This window comes from Lagopus muta, chromosome 4 (genome assembly GCF_023343835.1).
Source record: "Lagopus muta isolate bLagMut1 chromosome 4, bLagMut1 primary, whole genome shotgun sequence".
Taxonomy (NCBI): domain Eukaryota; kingdom Metazoa; phylum Chordata; class Aves; order Galliformes; family Phasianidae; genus Lagopus; species Lagopus muta.
In genome coordinates this window covers 60,329,888-60,345,436 of record NC_064436.1, presented here as the reverse complement: position 1 = coordinate 60,345,436, position 15,549 = coordinate 60,329,888, and the positions used below count along the sequence as shown (strand labels likewise).

Below are 15,549 nucleotides of genomic sequence, written 5' to 3'. Positions count from 1 at the left end.
CTTTTTTTTTTGTCTAAATGTAATCAGCCGTAATTTCTATTTACTGCCAAACAATTGGTTAAAATGTTCATTGGAAGCAAGGCTGATACTGACCTGTCCTAAACTTCAGACAATTATGATTACTCACTCAACGCTGATTAAATTTAAAACGTCATTTACTGCCACTCCACAGTGCTGCGCAGTGTTTTGTTATTGCTGTGTTTCCAAATAGATTGAGTATCAGAAAGTTTCAATTTCAAAGACTGTAAACTCGCAATATATGACACATAAAAGAACCACTGAAAAAAAGAATACATCAATTCAAAAACTCCCAGTCTAATTTCTGAAGAAAAAAAGCTTAAGTTGAATTTTGGCAAAGATATAGAAAAACAATGGTGAAATCAAGCAAAATAGCTCATTTTCTCAATGCTTCTTGTTCAAGTGCATAAATAGAACAGCTGTCATTCTTACCAGATCCCAGGAATACTCACTGTTCAGCATCTGAAGCACAAACCTTGCCAAATATAAATTCCCCCTGTTCATCAACTTTACTTTCTCATGGACGCGTCCCCATTAAATTTCAAAGACTATCATTTTGGATAACTTCCATTTTGACTATTCAGCTGGAAGAGCGTTAAGGAATACGTGGTAACAACGAAATATTGAACCATCCAACCTCTGAAAACTATATTGGTTACCTGTAATTGTTTCTTATTTATGGAAATACTGCATTTATTCGTTTAGCATGCAAATTGACCAAGTTAAGACACCTTTACATCAAAAAAAGCACTGATGATGACTTTAGTGAGCTTTACTGCATGCTCTGATTGCAGCAATGGCTAAACCTGTGTAGACCCTGCGCTCTCATGTTTTATCATCAGCACAAGATTCCATGTCAAGCACGCACCTTACCACTGAAAGAATTCTGTGCAGTGCCACCAAATAGCTAGAGGCAATCTTACACTTAGATTTTAATAGTAATCTATTAATAAATTTAAACAGAGGCAGAATTGATCTATTTGTTTGTTTTCAATATGGAGCTAAGCCAGGTGTCGCAAGTAAATTGGGGCAGATAAAAAAAAACGTTGTCTTTATACAACCAGCAGCCTCACTGTCCAGGAAAAACTGAGTTAAGCCTGGCTGGGGGAAAAGGGCTCTGTTCTGCACTGGGATTCTTGCCAACTGCTATCATACTTAGAGGCAAATCGGGGCCAAGCATCTACTTGAGAATCACTTTGCCTCCAGTGTGCTTCCTTGAAATCTTCAGCCCATTAAATTAAGTGACAAAATGAATAGTAAGGAATACGTCTAAACAAAGATGCTGGCTTGTGACAGAGCAAAGAACAGGTCAGAAAGCTGAGAATGAACCTACAACGAGGCTTGCTTCTAACACATAATTTCTCTCTACTTTTATGTCTAAACACAATCACCATCAGATTTGTGGAGGAATGCCCAAGGCTTTTCAAGCAATATTTTTATTCATAATTATCTACTTGTACATAATTGACATCCCTTTCCCACCATTCTCCCCCCATGCAAGATTGCCCAATTTCTGCCTAGATGGGCATACTTCGTGATTAAAAAAAAATGCTGTGCAAACTGTCAAAGTGAAAAAATTCTGGCAGTCATTCTCAAACTTAAAATCTTTTCAGCCATAGGGCTTCATTTGTGGATGGATACTCCAGTAACCAAAGGAATTCCTCTTTTGAGGCTACAAATTGAAGTGAAATATGAATGGAAATGGGCAATTACTACTTCCATAATAAACAGCAAGGTGTTTCATAAATGTTTGTTCTTAAAAAAAAAAAAAAATCCACAAATTCCTTGAGTAGCAGTTGAGGTCTATTGCTAGTGATTGGACCAACCTGTAACCAGTACAAATCACTGAAGTTTTTCTACCCTTGAAGTACTAGAACAGTTTACACCAATGAAACCAATTTACTGCCCCTCCCCAGTACCACATACAATTATTCCCTAAAGTGTGGTTTATGTTTCAGGAGAGAACATGGAGGGTCTTAGAGGTGTGCATATCCTTAAAAGTGACAGCATCCATTTAAGTTCCCTTGGAGGAACTACTTTCTCCCAGTGAAAATGCCTTCCCAACTAGCAGACAGGGAAATCTACTTCACAGGGAGTAAGGCAGCAACAACAGACAGTACTCTGTGTGTATTTCACAGAGAAGGTGCAAAGCAAAATTAAATATTGACTATGCAGTTCTCCACATAGCAAAATGAAAAATGGAAGAATCCCCATCTGGTTCTGCCTTATTGTCATCCAAACACCTGTTCTGAGGTGCAAAATACACAGAAATTCACTTTGCTTCACCACCTGCAAAGCATAAAAGCCCATTTCCAATTTGCCAATCTGAATATACAAATTCAAAACTGGACAGTCAAAAAATAAAAGCTTTGGCCCTTTCTTCTTTAATTTCAATCGTAACAGAACATTATGGAAAAAATAGCCTGTTTGAGGGAACAACATTCAATGGAGCAAAAGCAATTTGACTTATTTTTGTTTCCTGTCCTCAATCTTGAATATTCTTTTGACTAATATTGGTTAAGTTTGTAATATGAAATGATGCAAATTCATTTGCTTCTCGCAGATTCTGGGGAGGCTGTTGCATGTTCTGATTTTCAGGGCTAATGCTGAAATTCATCCAATTTCTTTTGTGTTCTTTCCTGATTAACTTGCATCCACCACACAGTCTACAAAAGAATCTATCTTTGATTGGAAGATACCAAGACACAAGAAATCCACCAAACAAATGCTATGCCTCTTGTAATTTATTCTCAGTTCATAAACACTTAGGAAAACAGTCAGCAGCTTTTACTCTGGTTTATGCAAATGACTCCTGAAACCTCATTAATCAAGTCTACACATGTACAAAGTAGAACCCAAAATTATGACTCAGTTGTCCAAAACTTTATAAATTCAACAGCAATGGAAACTATTGCATGAAGTCCCCTCCCTGAGCTACATGTTGGCCCTAACCACATCCCAGGAGTACTATGTGAACTTTTGTCATTGAAAACTCTTTCTGGCAAGTTTCAATATTCTAATTTACAAGGTGTCTCCTGTACTTGAAGGACTATTAAAAAAAAAAAAAAAAAAAAAAAAGCACAACTATTTTTCTGGCAAAATTTATCTTCCTAAATTTCATGATCACAGTAATGTTTACCCATGGTAGACAAATCTTCAAAAGAAAAAAAAATACTTAAACCTGCCACTGCATCTGATTAATGACTTGTTTAGAACCAATAAGGTCAACAGATCACAATACTTACTGTCTAATTACCTGGGAGCTGCTCCATAGCAAACTACAGTTCTATGACTAGAAACAATAGCTTGTGTATGTTAGTGGATTACAGCAGCTGCAGCAAAAAGATGCCATACATAACATACCAGCAAACTAAATCAAAACCTATCGAGAATCCATACCACATAACTAAAGTGAGAACAAAAAGTTAATGTGGGCATCCCCACTGTTTCATAGCTAGAGGTTCACTGGTGAGAACCAATGTTATCTTTTGCAAAAGGTAAGGAAATACAGAGATATACAAGCAGTTTTTAAAGCACTGAATTCCCATTTTTACTGATTTTTACATTTAGGGATTCTTCTGACTTATTTTCCTATTCAGGTATAAAGTTATTCAGCCAGGTGAATTTATGCGGAGCAGTGACAAAACAGGCTGCAGGACAGATCACCGCACTTCTACAAACAGGATAAAGTAACTGTTCAGTTCTACATCACGCCATAGAAGTGAGAGCTCACCAACATGGAGCAAGTCTAATGGAGAGTCACTGACATGGCAAACTAGCTGGAGCACACTGTGCGCAAGGAAATCCCAGTAGAAGTGGGCTTTGGTTAGGTTGGAAAGCGAGGCTAATGGAGAATCTGATTTCAGTCTCCCAACATATAAAGGGAGGTTTATAAATAAGGCAGGATCAGGACTCACAGCAAAGAGACAACAGATGGGCACATTCAGGCAGAAGATAAGAAATTGCAGTTGACATAACCATTCACAGTGAGAGCAACAGGGCACAGACAGAGCTCGCCCAGTGAAGCTGTGGGATCTCCTGGGACACTCTCAGAAGTGGACAGGACAAGGCACTGAGTGACCTAATGGACTGCTGCACTGAGCACTCCTTCAAACAGCGGGGTGTAGAGATGACCAAATCATTGTGATACAGAAAAAAACTTCCCAGTAAAGCAGTAGTGGAAGCGATTGCTGCAAATAATCTCCTATTCTCAACCCTACTAAATGTGCTCTAGAAGAAGGCCAACAATAATCATTACAGCAGTGTAAATGTATATCCTTTCTCCAACATGAAATCTCAACAGATATAAATACTTAAGCATTTGGAAGTACCAAAAAAAAAAAAATTTCCAGTTAACACAGGAATCAAGAGAAAAATATTAACTTCTACTTACTTATTAGAGTACTTTACAAACTTTACTGTGTTTTTTGAGAAGCTGAATCCAATTATCACTGTAGTTTTTGGAAACCCAACTCTACATTCCACGTATCAAATATATCAATGCACATTAAGAGAAGTTGTACCAGAAGCATATTTAAGGAGTCAAAACCTCCTGTAATTGTTCAGATAATACTACGATAAGAGCAAAGGAACCATAGGAACCATACTTGCAACATGTTTTCTCTGATCTTTAAATAATTAACTTTCTTTTCCTCTTTAATTTTATTTAAATTTGCTTCTTGGATGACTTCCATCCTGGAACACCGACAACTCCATAAACTCACTCGAGGCCACATGGAAAGCCAAAGCAAAAGTTTTGTCACCCTGTGCTCCTACACTGTCGCACAAAGCACCATCCTCTCACACTGCAGAATATTTTTACTTTCCTTCCCATCAGCAGAAAACAAAACAGGCAGAAGAGCTTGTGGTCTGAACCAAGATGCCAATTGCACCAGTGCACCAAAACAGCATCAAAAGTTTAAGTACAGCACGCATCACACATATAAAACCCCACCATATATATATATATTTAGCTTCCAATTCATTTCAATGAAAGTTCAAAAAGTACTACTTTTTTGTACATGCCAGACTAAAGAAAAAGCAAATTAAAACTAAAAAAAAATGTGAGAGACCAATATTTAGCACAAATACTGCCTCATGGGAGAGCAGACAAAGAAATATCAAAATCCAGACAGTGTACTTCAGAACAGCACAACCCTATTTTTAATCACATTTTTCCTTATACACTGCATCCCAAAGAGACACTGCAAAATCAAGGAGTGGACAGCATGTGGTAAGAATTAAGATAAAACAGTGATAAGTCTCAAAATTCTTGGAAGAGAGTAAGATTTAAAATCATTTTCTCTCCCATGTGTTAACATTTTATGTCAAAGTGTTCAGAACAGCCATGATCCTATGGGCAGATCAGCATTACAGCAAACTATCTGAAACCTAAAGAAAGCACGAGCATACTTCCTCCTCCTGCCAGAAACAAAAGCTTGAAAGACTGGATATCAGAACGCTGAACTATGGAGATTCTTTTGAGACTGACTGAACTGTTAGTTCTTTTGATATTAAGAAAGCACACTTTATTACATGTCTGCTTTACTTGTTCCCCTGGCTTTTGCCCAGAGATGGCTGTATTTCACTGATAACACAATGTTGTTCTATCAGGGGGCATAATTTGATCTCCATGCGCCCTCCTAAAGAGAAATGATATCCATTTGGCAAAGAAAGCACATTCTAGAATTGAAAAAATAATAAACTAACACTGATGGGTGCTTTTCAACAAACAGGTGATAACAGGGGTTTTCTCTTCCCCTTAAATTGAAATCACTACATCAAATACTGCGATAGAAAAATCGGGATCAAGTGACCTCAGAGGTCATGGAAAAATCTACAATCTGCCAAGGCAACAAGAGCAGATAAAGGCCACCAGGAGAAGCACAACTTCAGAATGGCTTCAAAAGACAGCAGTGGAGCCAACACTCCAGGCAGCAATGCAAAAACTTGGTAGGCACTTAGCACCTCATCCAAAAAGCACCTTCTTCAAGCTGGGTAGAAGCCAAGACTGAAAAAGACAAATCTAGCCTCATGAAAGAGGAAGGGCAATAACTTGTAAGAAGGAACTAAGCGAGAAAGTAAAATTAAAAAAAGAAAAAGAAAAGGAAATATGAAGCAAAAAGTTACTAACCCCCTCTACATGCAACAGGAGGAAATTAAGCCAAAGTGGAGAGAGGGAACTAAAGTATAAGGGACCAAAACAAAACACTACATGGAAAAAAAGAGCTGGCCCAGTTTCAGCTGATTGATGCAATTATTAGTCATCCCATCAATGCAGGGTGGCAGGGATAGGAGGAAAGAACTCTTTCATATTACAGGAAATCAAAAAGAATCAAGACTATCATGGTTCATTTTTGCAAGCTACCCATATTTCAAACTGTTCAGCACATAGGATTATACTTAGATTTTAAAATCTACCCTGCATGGATTTTTTTAATTCTCAATCCCTACCAAATTAAAACAGAAAGCTGCCTAACATTACGAAGTTCCTAATAAATAAGTTACATGGGAAACATTGCCTCTTTATTCTCACATTGAAAAATATATTCCCTATCACAGGGATAATAAGAGTATAAAACATTAATGCTACATTTTTCTATACCACTCTGCATAATTAACTATGCAGCTGTTCACTCATTTGGGTCCAATAACCAAATTACTTTGCAATAATTTAGCAGGAGATGCACTAGAACAGACAGCACATACTAGAGAAGCTGCTCTCATGCCACATACCACATCAGTGACACGAGGTGCCCAACAGTAAAGAGAAGTAGTTGTGGTTTGCAAAGCAGCATTTTCAAAATAGCAGCTGAGAAAAAAAGCATCTTGCTGCCTGTGCAGATATTAGCTGACTTGTTGTGAGACCACGGATAAGTGTTTCTGGATGGGTCCCATTGTATGTCACTGTGGCCTCTTGTCTCTTCCAGGCTCAATCCAAAAACTCTGGGACAAAACACAAGACGTCCTTATGCTTTACAGTCCTTCATATTATTTGTCTCAATACAGCATTACAGCTCTGACTGGGGTCTTACTGTGCCTGTACAAACAGTTCTCCAAGTTATTTTATTCCAAATAAACAAAGGCAAAGATGAAAAGGAGGAAAGGACAAGAACGGTGGCTCTTCAAACAAGGTAATAAAGTAGGTGGAAGGGGGACCCCATAGGACCACCAGGTTCTGAGTGCTATGTCATATCTGCTTTACCATATACTCCTTTAAGCCACGACTTCGCCCTTCCTAAAGTTTCTAAAAACATATCCCATTCAGGGTTTTATATCTCACTTATCATCATAGAAATGCAGCGAGCAAATGAAGCCAGCTGCTTTCATTGCAGTTTCTTATTTATTCCATTTTCAAAAGGGCAAAATAAACATTGCTTAGTGTATATACCTGTCATTCCATCTGCCCCTAGGTTATGGGCTCCACACGTCCCTGCAGTGCTGGCCTGCTGACAGTGGGAGTTAATGGATGACGACGCAGCAAAGTACTTCTGATTAGCCAGAAAAAAAAAAATAAAAAGATGGTTCAACTACTTTCACACAAATTTCATTCAAAGGAACCATGCCACAATAAAAGCTTTAAGACTTTAAAACTGAACTGTATTCAGTTCGACCATATGCAAGTTGATCATGAGCAATGCCAGTGCAAATTTCTCTCCTTATTCTGAGAACGTGGGGAAGGAGGATGAGAACCACCAAAAAAAAAAAAACAATTGCTAACCCCACAGATGGTTAATGCATAGAAGGGCATTGTTTCTTTACTCCTCATCTTAAACCTGCCTGCTGAAACTAGCAAGAAAGCTAATACTTTTTTTTACTGAAAGCTTGTACAGTAAAATACCATGAGAGAGCTGAGCAGTTAAATGCCTTTTCTGAACTTACTGCTACTACTGACCTGGATGGACTTGGGGTAAGAAAAATTACTTATTCTATTACGATCAGTCCCAGCTGAAAGAAATTCATGTAAAACAAGAACCTGTGTGCAGCATTATGGGACAATTCCCACACCAGAAAGTCTTAAGATACCAGTTCCAGTTAATGTAATCAGAAATTCTATGACTGAACTTCATTTTACTCAAATAATGGGACATGATTTGTACACCATTTTAAATACATGATTATTCTTTCTGAATAAACTGATTTACTCACTGTGAGATAAGCCTTACACTGATTTAACTCCCTTTCCAGCAGTTAAGGAGACAGGTAAAAAATTTAAAAAATAAAAAATAAAATCAGCATTGCCACTCTTCAAGATAAACTTAACCTGTTCAGCAGCCATGCTGCATCTAGCTCCAACAGACACAAGCATACTGCAAGCCAAGGCCTTTTTCTATCAGTATAAATCTCAGCTTTCTTAATGGGTTTTAATCCATATGTCATATGTTTGTGTATTCAAAAACTAGTTTAGAAACATACAAACATTTGAAATCAACATCATCACTCCAAGATGAAGGCTTGAAAGAGGAGTTATGGCAGAACACTGCCATCTGTGAACAACAGTTATTTAAGAAAGTATTTTAGGAAGACTCCTCCGGTAGCTTTTATTTGCTTGTGTATAGTTTATTTCCCCCCCAGTTCAGACCTTCATACATACCAGCCATCAAAATACACAAAAGATGCAACTATATTAACACAGGATACAAAAGGGCTTCCTTACATGCAGCATCCATCTCATTCAAAGGGCTTCACTGAACATCAGACCATAACACTCTTGCATACTGGTTCACAATATCTGCATCTAAAGTCAAAGTTCTTTTTTTGTTTGTTTTTACAAATGGCCAAAAGCAACAGTTAAAACATGCAACAGGATTAGCCAAGGTACCAACAAGGTTATTTGTCAATGCGTTAGGTCTTTGTCACAGGAAAGAATACAGCAAGCCACGTATCTATCAGAATACACACCTAAGTAGTACATCTGTACTGTCAACAATACAGCTGCCTCTTACAAAGATTAATAATCATCTCTCCAATATCTGGCATGTTCAAAGGTTGTCAAGATATGCTCCCTTCACTTTGTCTTTTATTTATTTTTCTTACCTGACAACCACAGTAAAACATTGCTCATAGACTGAAGTCTACTACATTCTAACTCTGGTTTTACAGCCTATTTTAAATGCCCAAAATAAAACAGAAACACTCCTGCACAACTCAACTCATAATGACACACTGTAGAGTATTAGCAAGACAGAAATTGCAGCAAAGATAATGAAATTCCTAGTAATGTTATTAGGTGAATATGGTAATATGATCAAAGACAGCATAAAAATCTGTTGTTCAATAATGAGATTAGAATTCTAATTGAAGGACTACTTTTTGAACCTCATTGCCCAAAATCTTTTTGCAATGGAACAGGTGTAAACAAGGATATAACAGGAGGACAAAAGAGCTGCAGAATAATTGAGGGCAGTGTATTTTGGCTACAGAATCTGCATTACTCAGGACGATGCATTAGCCAGAGCAAGCACAGCTAGACATTAGATCCCAAGCTGAGTTTGCTAGGCTAATAATTAGAAAACCATTTCTTTTCGTTGTTTTTACTCGGTGAGAAAGCAAATTTGATATGGAAATCACAGACTCAATAACTTGATCCCTTAGGGCCGTTTCTACAAAGTCACTTTTCAAAGCTGAACCACAATATAAGACCATCTGGAAGTGCAAGTTGCTGCAGAACAGTCACTCCCTTAGTAAACAGCACTTCGCATCACGAAAGAAATTGAGTGAGACACCACATCTTATATTGTTGATTTTTTTTTTTTTTTTGTTGCTTTTTAAATTAATTTCAGGAAACAGGTGAAATTTCATTTACAAATCTCAAGAGCATGGAAAAAAGTACCTACAGTCTTTCTGACGGAGCGACACAAAGTCCAGAAGTTTTACTTTCCAGAGTGGTATTTTGCTCACTGCATCTACCTCAAAAAGACTCCCCAGCTCTTTCCAGTCTGACTTTTAACCTTAACACAGGCTTTTGCCTTTGTCTAAACGCCCAGAGCATCACTGTGCATTGATCACTCATGATAGGCAGTGGGATTACACAACTGGATCTTGCCCAGAATACATGGCTTTTGTGGGTGCAGAGAGATGCAACTGTGCCATGTGTAAAGGAATTTCTGACTTCCTGTGCTTTGCCAAGTGCCATGCTGTGCAAGGAGTGCATGCAAGGAGGCTCATATTTGCTTGCACTCTCAGCTGCTGACCTAGACCTTCACAACCTCCCTTTCTAGCACTGCTACTTTGCTCCCTCTTCAAGCTGCCTTTGAGTAAGCAACACCATTACTCACAACACAAAATACCTCAACATTTCTGAAAACTGACCTAACTAGGATTCAGGAAGCAGTGCTGAGAAGAAGCAACGCTGCAGTTAACATCAAATAATGCAGTTTGTTTTGCTATGGTGAAACAATAACAACATGGGGATGCCATTGGGAACAATGGCAATTATGCAGCATGTCTCATTAGCACTGCCATATCATTATGCTTGATAAGATGCAATCTAAACTTTATTAGCAATCATCAGCAGCATCTATTATTTGTTGCCTAGGTCAAGTTAAGAAGAGAAGGCTGCATTCATATCAGAAACAGAATTCTGAGTATGGGGTTGGAAGGCAATTCCATGGCCACACCACGCTGAATCGCTGGACAACCCACAGCAATCACATATCTCAGTTGCCCCAATTTATAAAATGAAAATAATACACACCTGTTTTTAAGAAATTCATGATGATTAACTTGCACCTGCAGTATTAGTTTCTCAGTGTCTACGAAATTAATGTTAAAATATTTGATTTTAAGATTGAAGAACATGCACATAAATTGCAAGTGTGCAATATGTGCACAGAATCACCTGAGGTTGCAAAATATCTGCACTCATATATTCATGCACCGACAGATCCTTAAGGCATATGGAAGCACATGCTCAAGTATCTGTTTTACTGAATGCTCTTTTTGACGGAGTTCTTCCATAGGCTACACACATTGTTTAAAGATGTGTGTGGACTCTGATGTAAGCAGCATTGATATGTAAAGAATCCTTACTACATACAATTTGTGAACATAGTTTTAGTATTTGAATTTGAAGTTTTAGTCTGGAACATCACTTTTTCATTAAGTTCATAAGGCCTAACATGACAACCCACCTGTGCCCTCAAGATGTACTGTAATTCATAAACTCTTAAAATAAACCTGAACAGTGTTCTATTTCCTCCCACTAAGTTGCTTTACATTCAAGAAGCAACCAATGTTATCTCTGTTTACTTCTCTACTTTGAGTCAAATAGCTGTGCAATTTAATCCTACATTAACAGTTACTTAATAAGCAAATTAGCAAAGTATCAGAAATAGCTGACTACAGAAACACTGGTGTTTTCTAACTATACATTTCCACCAAGATTTATGCATTCACCTCATCGTTGTAACCAGAGATAACTGCTGCTAGTACAAAGTTGTTAAGACTTGCATTAACCAACACCATTTTTACTATTCATTAGCTAACAATAAGTTTCCAAGACAATATTTTGGCATCCCAATCCTGAAAGCTGACCCACATGAAGATACAAGTCACCTATATAAACCAACAAAGCTCTGCAAAAGCACAGAAATTTCCATTTCCAAAAACCTCTCTTCTTCGTACGAAGGTCTCCACATCTCCACTGGAATGTACCTCAGGCTGTTTTTATTTTTTTCCTCTACCATTTGCATTACTCTGGAAAGTCTGCTTACAGCAACAAATAACCATCTCTGAACAAATAACTACCAAGTTACTCTTCCCCTCTCACTCCTTGTTCCAGAGATGGCAAGAAAAAACAACTGTGTGAGGGAGGAAAAAGAGGGAGTTGAAGTAGATACATGTTTTAGAGGAAGAAAAGAAAGATGTGTTTGCAGGAAATCACAGAATTGTAGGGATTGGAAGGGAACTCCAGAGATCATCGAGTCCAACCAAGGACTGATATATGCCAAGCTGTGATAATTTAGAGACTGGCGAGATAAACGTAGCAGATAAACAATGTTAAAAAATTAACCTGGTGGGGACTGACTGGGTTATAAAACAAGTTTATCTTCACTTAGAGAATATTAACTGTCTGCTATGGTGTAGCTGTGAAAGACAGGAAGAAGAAAAACACAGGACAGAATCAGGAAATAATAGGACAGAGTCCATTCCCACTGGGGCACAGAAACTTCACCAAGATTAATGGTTTTTATCCACTGGCAAAAAAACCCTATGTCATTTTTCACACCCATTTTTACTGTATATTTGTTCTGATGCAAACGAGAGAAAAACAGGAGAGAAACAAACCAGAAAGCATAAAAATAAACCTACGCTTTGTTCCTTCTGGGCAGGATGCCAGCATGAGTATAACACCATGTCATGGTTCTCCAAGCAAACATGGAGCTTCACCAATTCACACCCAAACTCGTAACACAGGAAAAAAAATACAAAGATTCCCTGATGCAGCGTTCAGTATTTATTTTATTTTCTACATATAATGAGCTACATCTCAACAGAGACAGGCACTATTTGATTTTTTTTGCACCAGCTAGCCCTGTCTGCACTTTTCTAAATATACAAACTTTCTAACTCACAATCTGACGTATCTGCGTTCAGCTTATGCACCCCGAAGGGCAGAGGCAGGAGGTGAACACAGAACATATCTAGGGATGGATCAGCTACCACCTCTTGCCCAACTACAAATCTTAGGTGCTTGTTTCCTTTCAGCTTTCCCATCCTAGTTTCCTAAACAACCAAAACATCTGGTAAATCCATTCCCCATAAGGAAAAAGCCCTGATTTTTTTTATAACGTGATGTAGCATCAATTTTATTCAAATGCAGTTCACATCAGTTCTTCTTCACACCAGCTGTCAGCAAGGTCTGAGCAACCTTGTTTAAAGCAGTAATGTCCTCAAAAGAAAGCAACATTATCTGAAGCCTGTTTTATGTTTATTTTTGAAAGAGTAGAGAGTTTATTTTGAGGAGTCAGGCTGGGTAAGTTTAAAAGACTTCCATGATAGATTGTACTGAAGCGTGGATAGCAAAACTTGAAACATATTGCATATGCTGCATAGGCTGGAGGCATTTAACAAGAAAGCAATATATGCTTACACAATTCTGATGGAATCTGAATTTCTATTTTGTTGTCTTATTTGCACAAGATGTTGGACAGAAACTAAAACAGAAACAAATATGTAATCAACTTCCCAGGTTGGAAGATTAAAGGATAAGAACAAAGGAACCACCAGTAACCCTAAAAAGCTCAATCCTGAGCAAATATTAAGTGCTCTCAAGGTACTGCAAAGATCTGCTGCTGCCACGAGAAATCCCACAAGAATAAACAGCCTTCCTCAAGAAAAGTAACAAGATTGGTATGCACCATGTTCAGATCAGATTTTCTCACACAGATGCAAGGTAAGCTCTCTATGCGAGCTTTTGGGAAAGCATGAAGCTTACAGGTACCAAAGTCACAATGTATTACAACACCCATTTGTTTCTAGACCTGAAGCTTACTGGCTACACAAGAAATTCTCAAGCATGTCTGCTGTCATTTGTAACAACTGCTTAGATATCCAGGCAGAATAATTCAAGAATACCTGTAGAGCTATAAATAACCTAGCAAAATTCCATTGCAAACACTGAAGCAACCTTATAGTTACTGATAACAGGGATATATTTTCAATTTTCAGGTCTACATAATGGGTACAGGAAAGTCTCTTGTAGAATTTATATAGATACACAGAAAATTATACAGAACACAGAAAGCTTATCTAGCAAAAGAAAATGGACACCTGAGAAAATTTTAGGTGTTTGGTTTAAGAGCTGTCATTCAACACATGAGCACTTAAATAACTTTGAATAGGTTCATGCTTGCTGCGCTATAGTCATTCAGGTGGCACACAACTCTGCAAAGTAGGTACCTGTTAGCCATTTACCTTGAAAAAACAAGTCATCTCAACATGCATAACCACAGAGTAATTACAGTAATTCATCTCCTGTCAGCAAGCTTGAAGCAGGTATGTTAGCAAAAAAAAAAAAAAAAAAGATAGCAGGGTGGGAAAGTACTGATCTTCATCTATGATGTTGAACTAGTGTAATAATCTTACCCTAGCCTTGTTTTTGTGCTGATTAATGTTTGATAACACAATTTGTGCATACACAACAACAAGCATGTTGATGTTCTACCTCCCAAACGTTAAGAACGTGACAATCAATTTAGAAATCTTAATTGAATTACTGTATATTTCAAGTTGTCATAACATACAACCTAGCCAGCACCAGTATTGTATTTCATCCAGACAATTGTGACTCCTTCCAAATCAGGGTTACTTATTACCCACAATACAGCACTCAAGAACTGCAAAAACTCCCAAGAGACACATCACAACACAATATGGGACTGAACGTCTTCAGGTAACTTCAATGTAAAATTTCTATGAGAAAGAAAACAAATTGCCTCTTATAAAGCGGCACTGGGAAGGTGCTTTACACACTCCACAACTGTTTGTTTCTCTACTGCAAATTCATTTCAAACTCTTTCGTACAGAACTGCAGGTCATTTAAAGAAGAAAAAGAATACGTACTACTAAGACTCTGGGTCATACTGCCATATTAACATCAAAAAGTAGTTAGATGAATCCAGCAGCAACTTGTTACAGGAAGAGAGAGACAAACTCAGAGAAAAGACAGAAGTTATAGGAAAAGCATAAAATTTACCTCCACAAAGAGCTCTCCAGCACTTTTCCCATGTCAGTATGATAGTACTTGGTAAGGATCAGGATCACCTAAAAAGACAATAAAAACACGTTTATAAACATACACTGATAAATAAAACAGAGGCAGAAAATGGGCAGCATTACTCTCGTGAATATAGAGGTGAATTCTGAAAATCTGAACTGCGTTTCAGGTTGGGTTTTTTGTTTTGTTTTCTTTTTGTTATTTCTTATTGGATTTACTTTTAGACTGACTGAATGGGATTTTTTTCCTCTTTCTGAGGAGAGTTATTTCAGCAATTGAAGCTTTCTGCAAACCAGGTGACTTTCACTTCACAGTGGAGTCAGAATGGTCACATAAATCCCTCTACCACATGACAGCCCCGAAGCAATCTGAATGATCTTCTCAGTAAAAAGAACCAAACTGGTTGCCAATTTAAGGGAGGCAACTGTCATTGACATCTATGGACACATTTATTTATTAGCTCAAAGTGTTAAACAATAGCAATTAACCTTGATTACCCATATAAATTAAAGACAGAAAATGAGTTTGGGTCTTCTCTACAAGATCAAAAATGTGACTATAATGTCTGTAAATTTTTTATTCCTAAAAGTATTCTTCTCCTTTGAAGAACAGGCTTTGCACTCTGTAATTACTCATCAGGATTACCAGTATCTAAATACATATTAACAAATTCAGTCCACAAAACATGCACAGCCTACAAGAAAAGTCAGTAAGAAACAGATATTCCATTCATTCAACATCTGACAAATTCACTGGTCAATGTCAAGTGTTAGTCCATGACTGATGTATCAAGCTGAGTGCTGTGTTTTATA

General features: G+C 37.6%; 1 protein-coding gene across 8 annotated transcripts in view; it reads right to left on the bottom strand.

Moving 5' to 3' along the window:
• SORCS2 (sortilin related VPS10 domain containing receptor 2) overlaps nucleotides 1-15,549 on the bottom strand; it is a 581,186-nt gene that overhangs the window by 337,359 nt on the left and 228,278 nt on the right. For all 8 annotated transcript variants that reach the window (XM_048942849.1, XM_048942847.1, XM_048942852.1 and 5 more), the window contains one exon: nucleotides 14,717-14,784. In XM_048942849.1, the coding sequence (XP_048798806.1) occupies nucleotides 14,717-14,784 (68 nt within the window). The remainder of the gene's footprint in view (nucleotides 1-14,716; nucleotides 14,785-15,549) is intronic.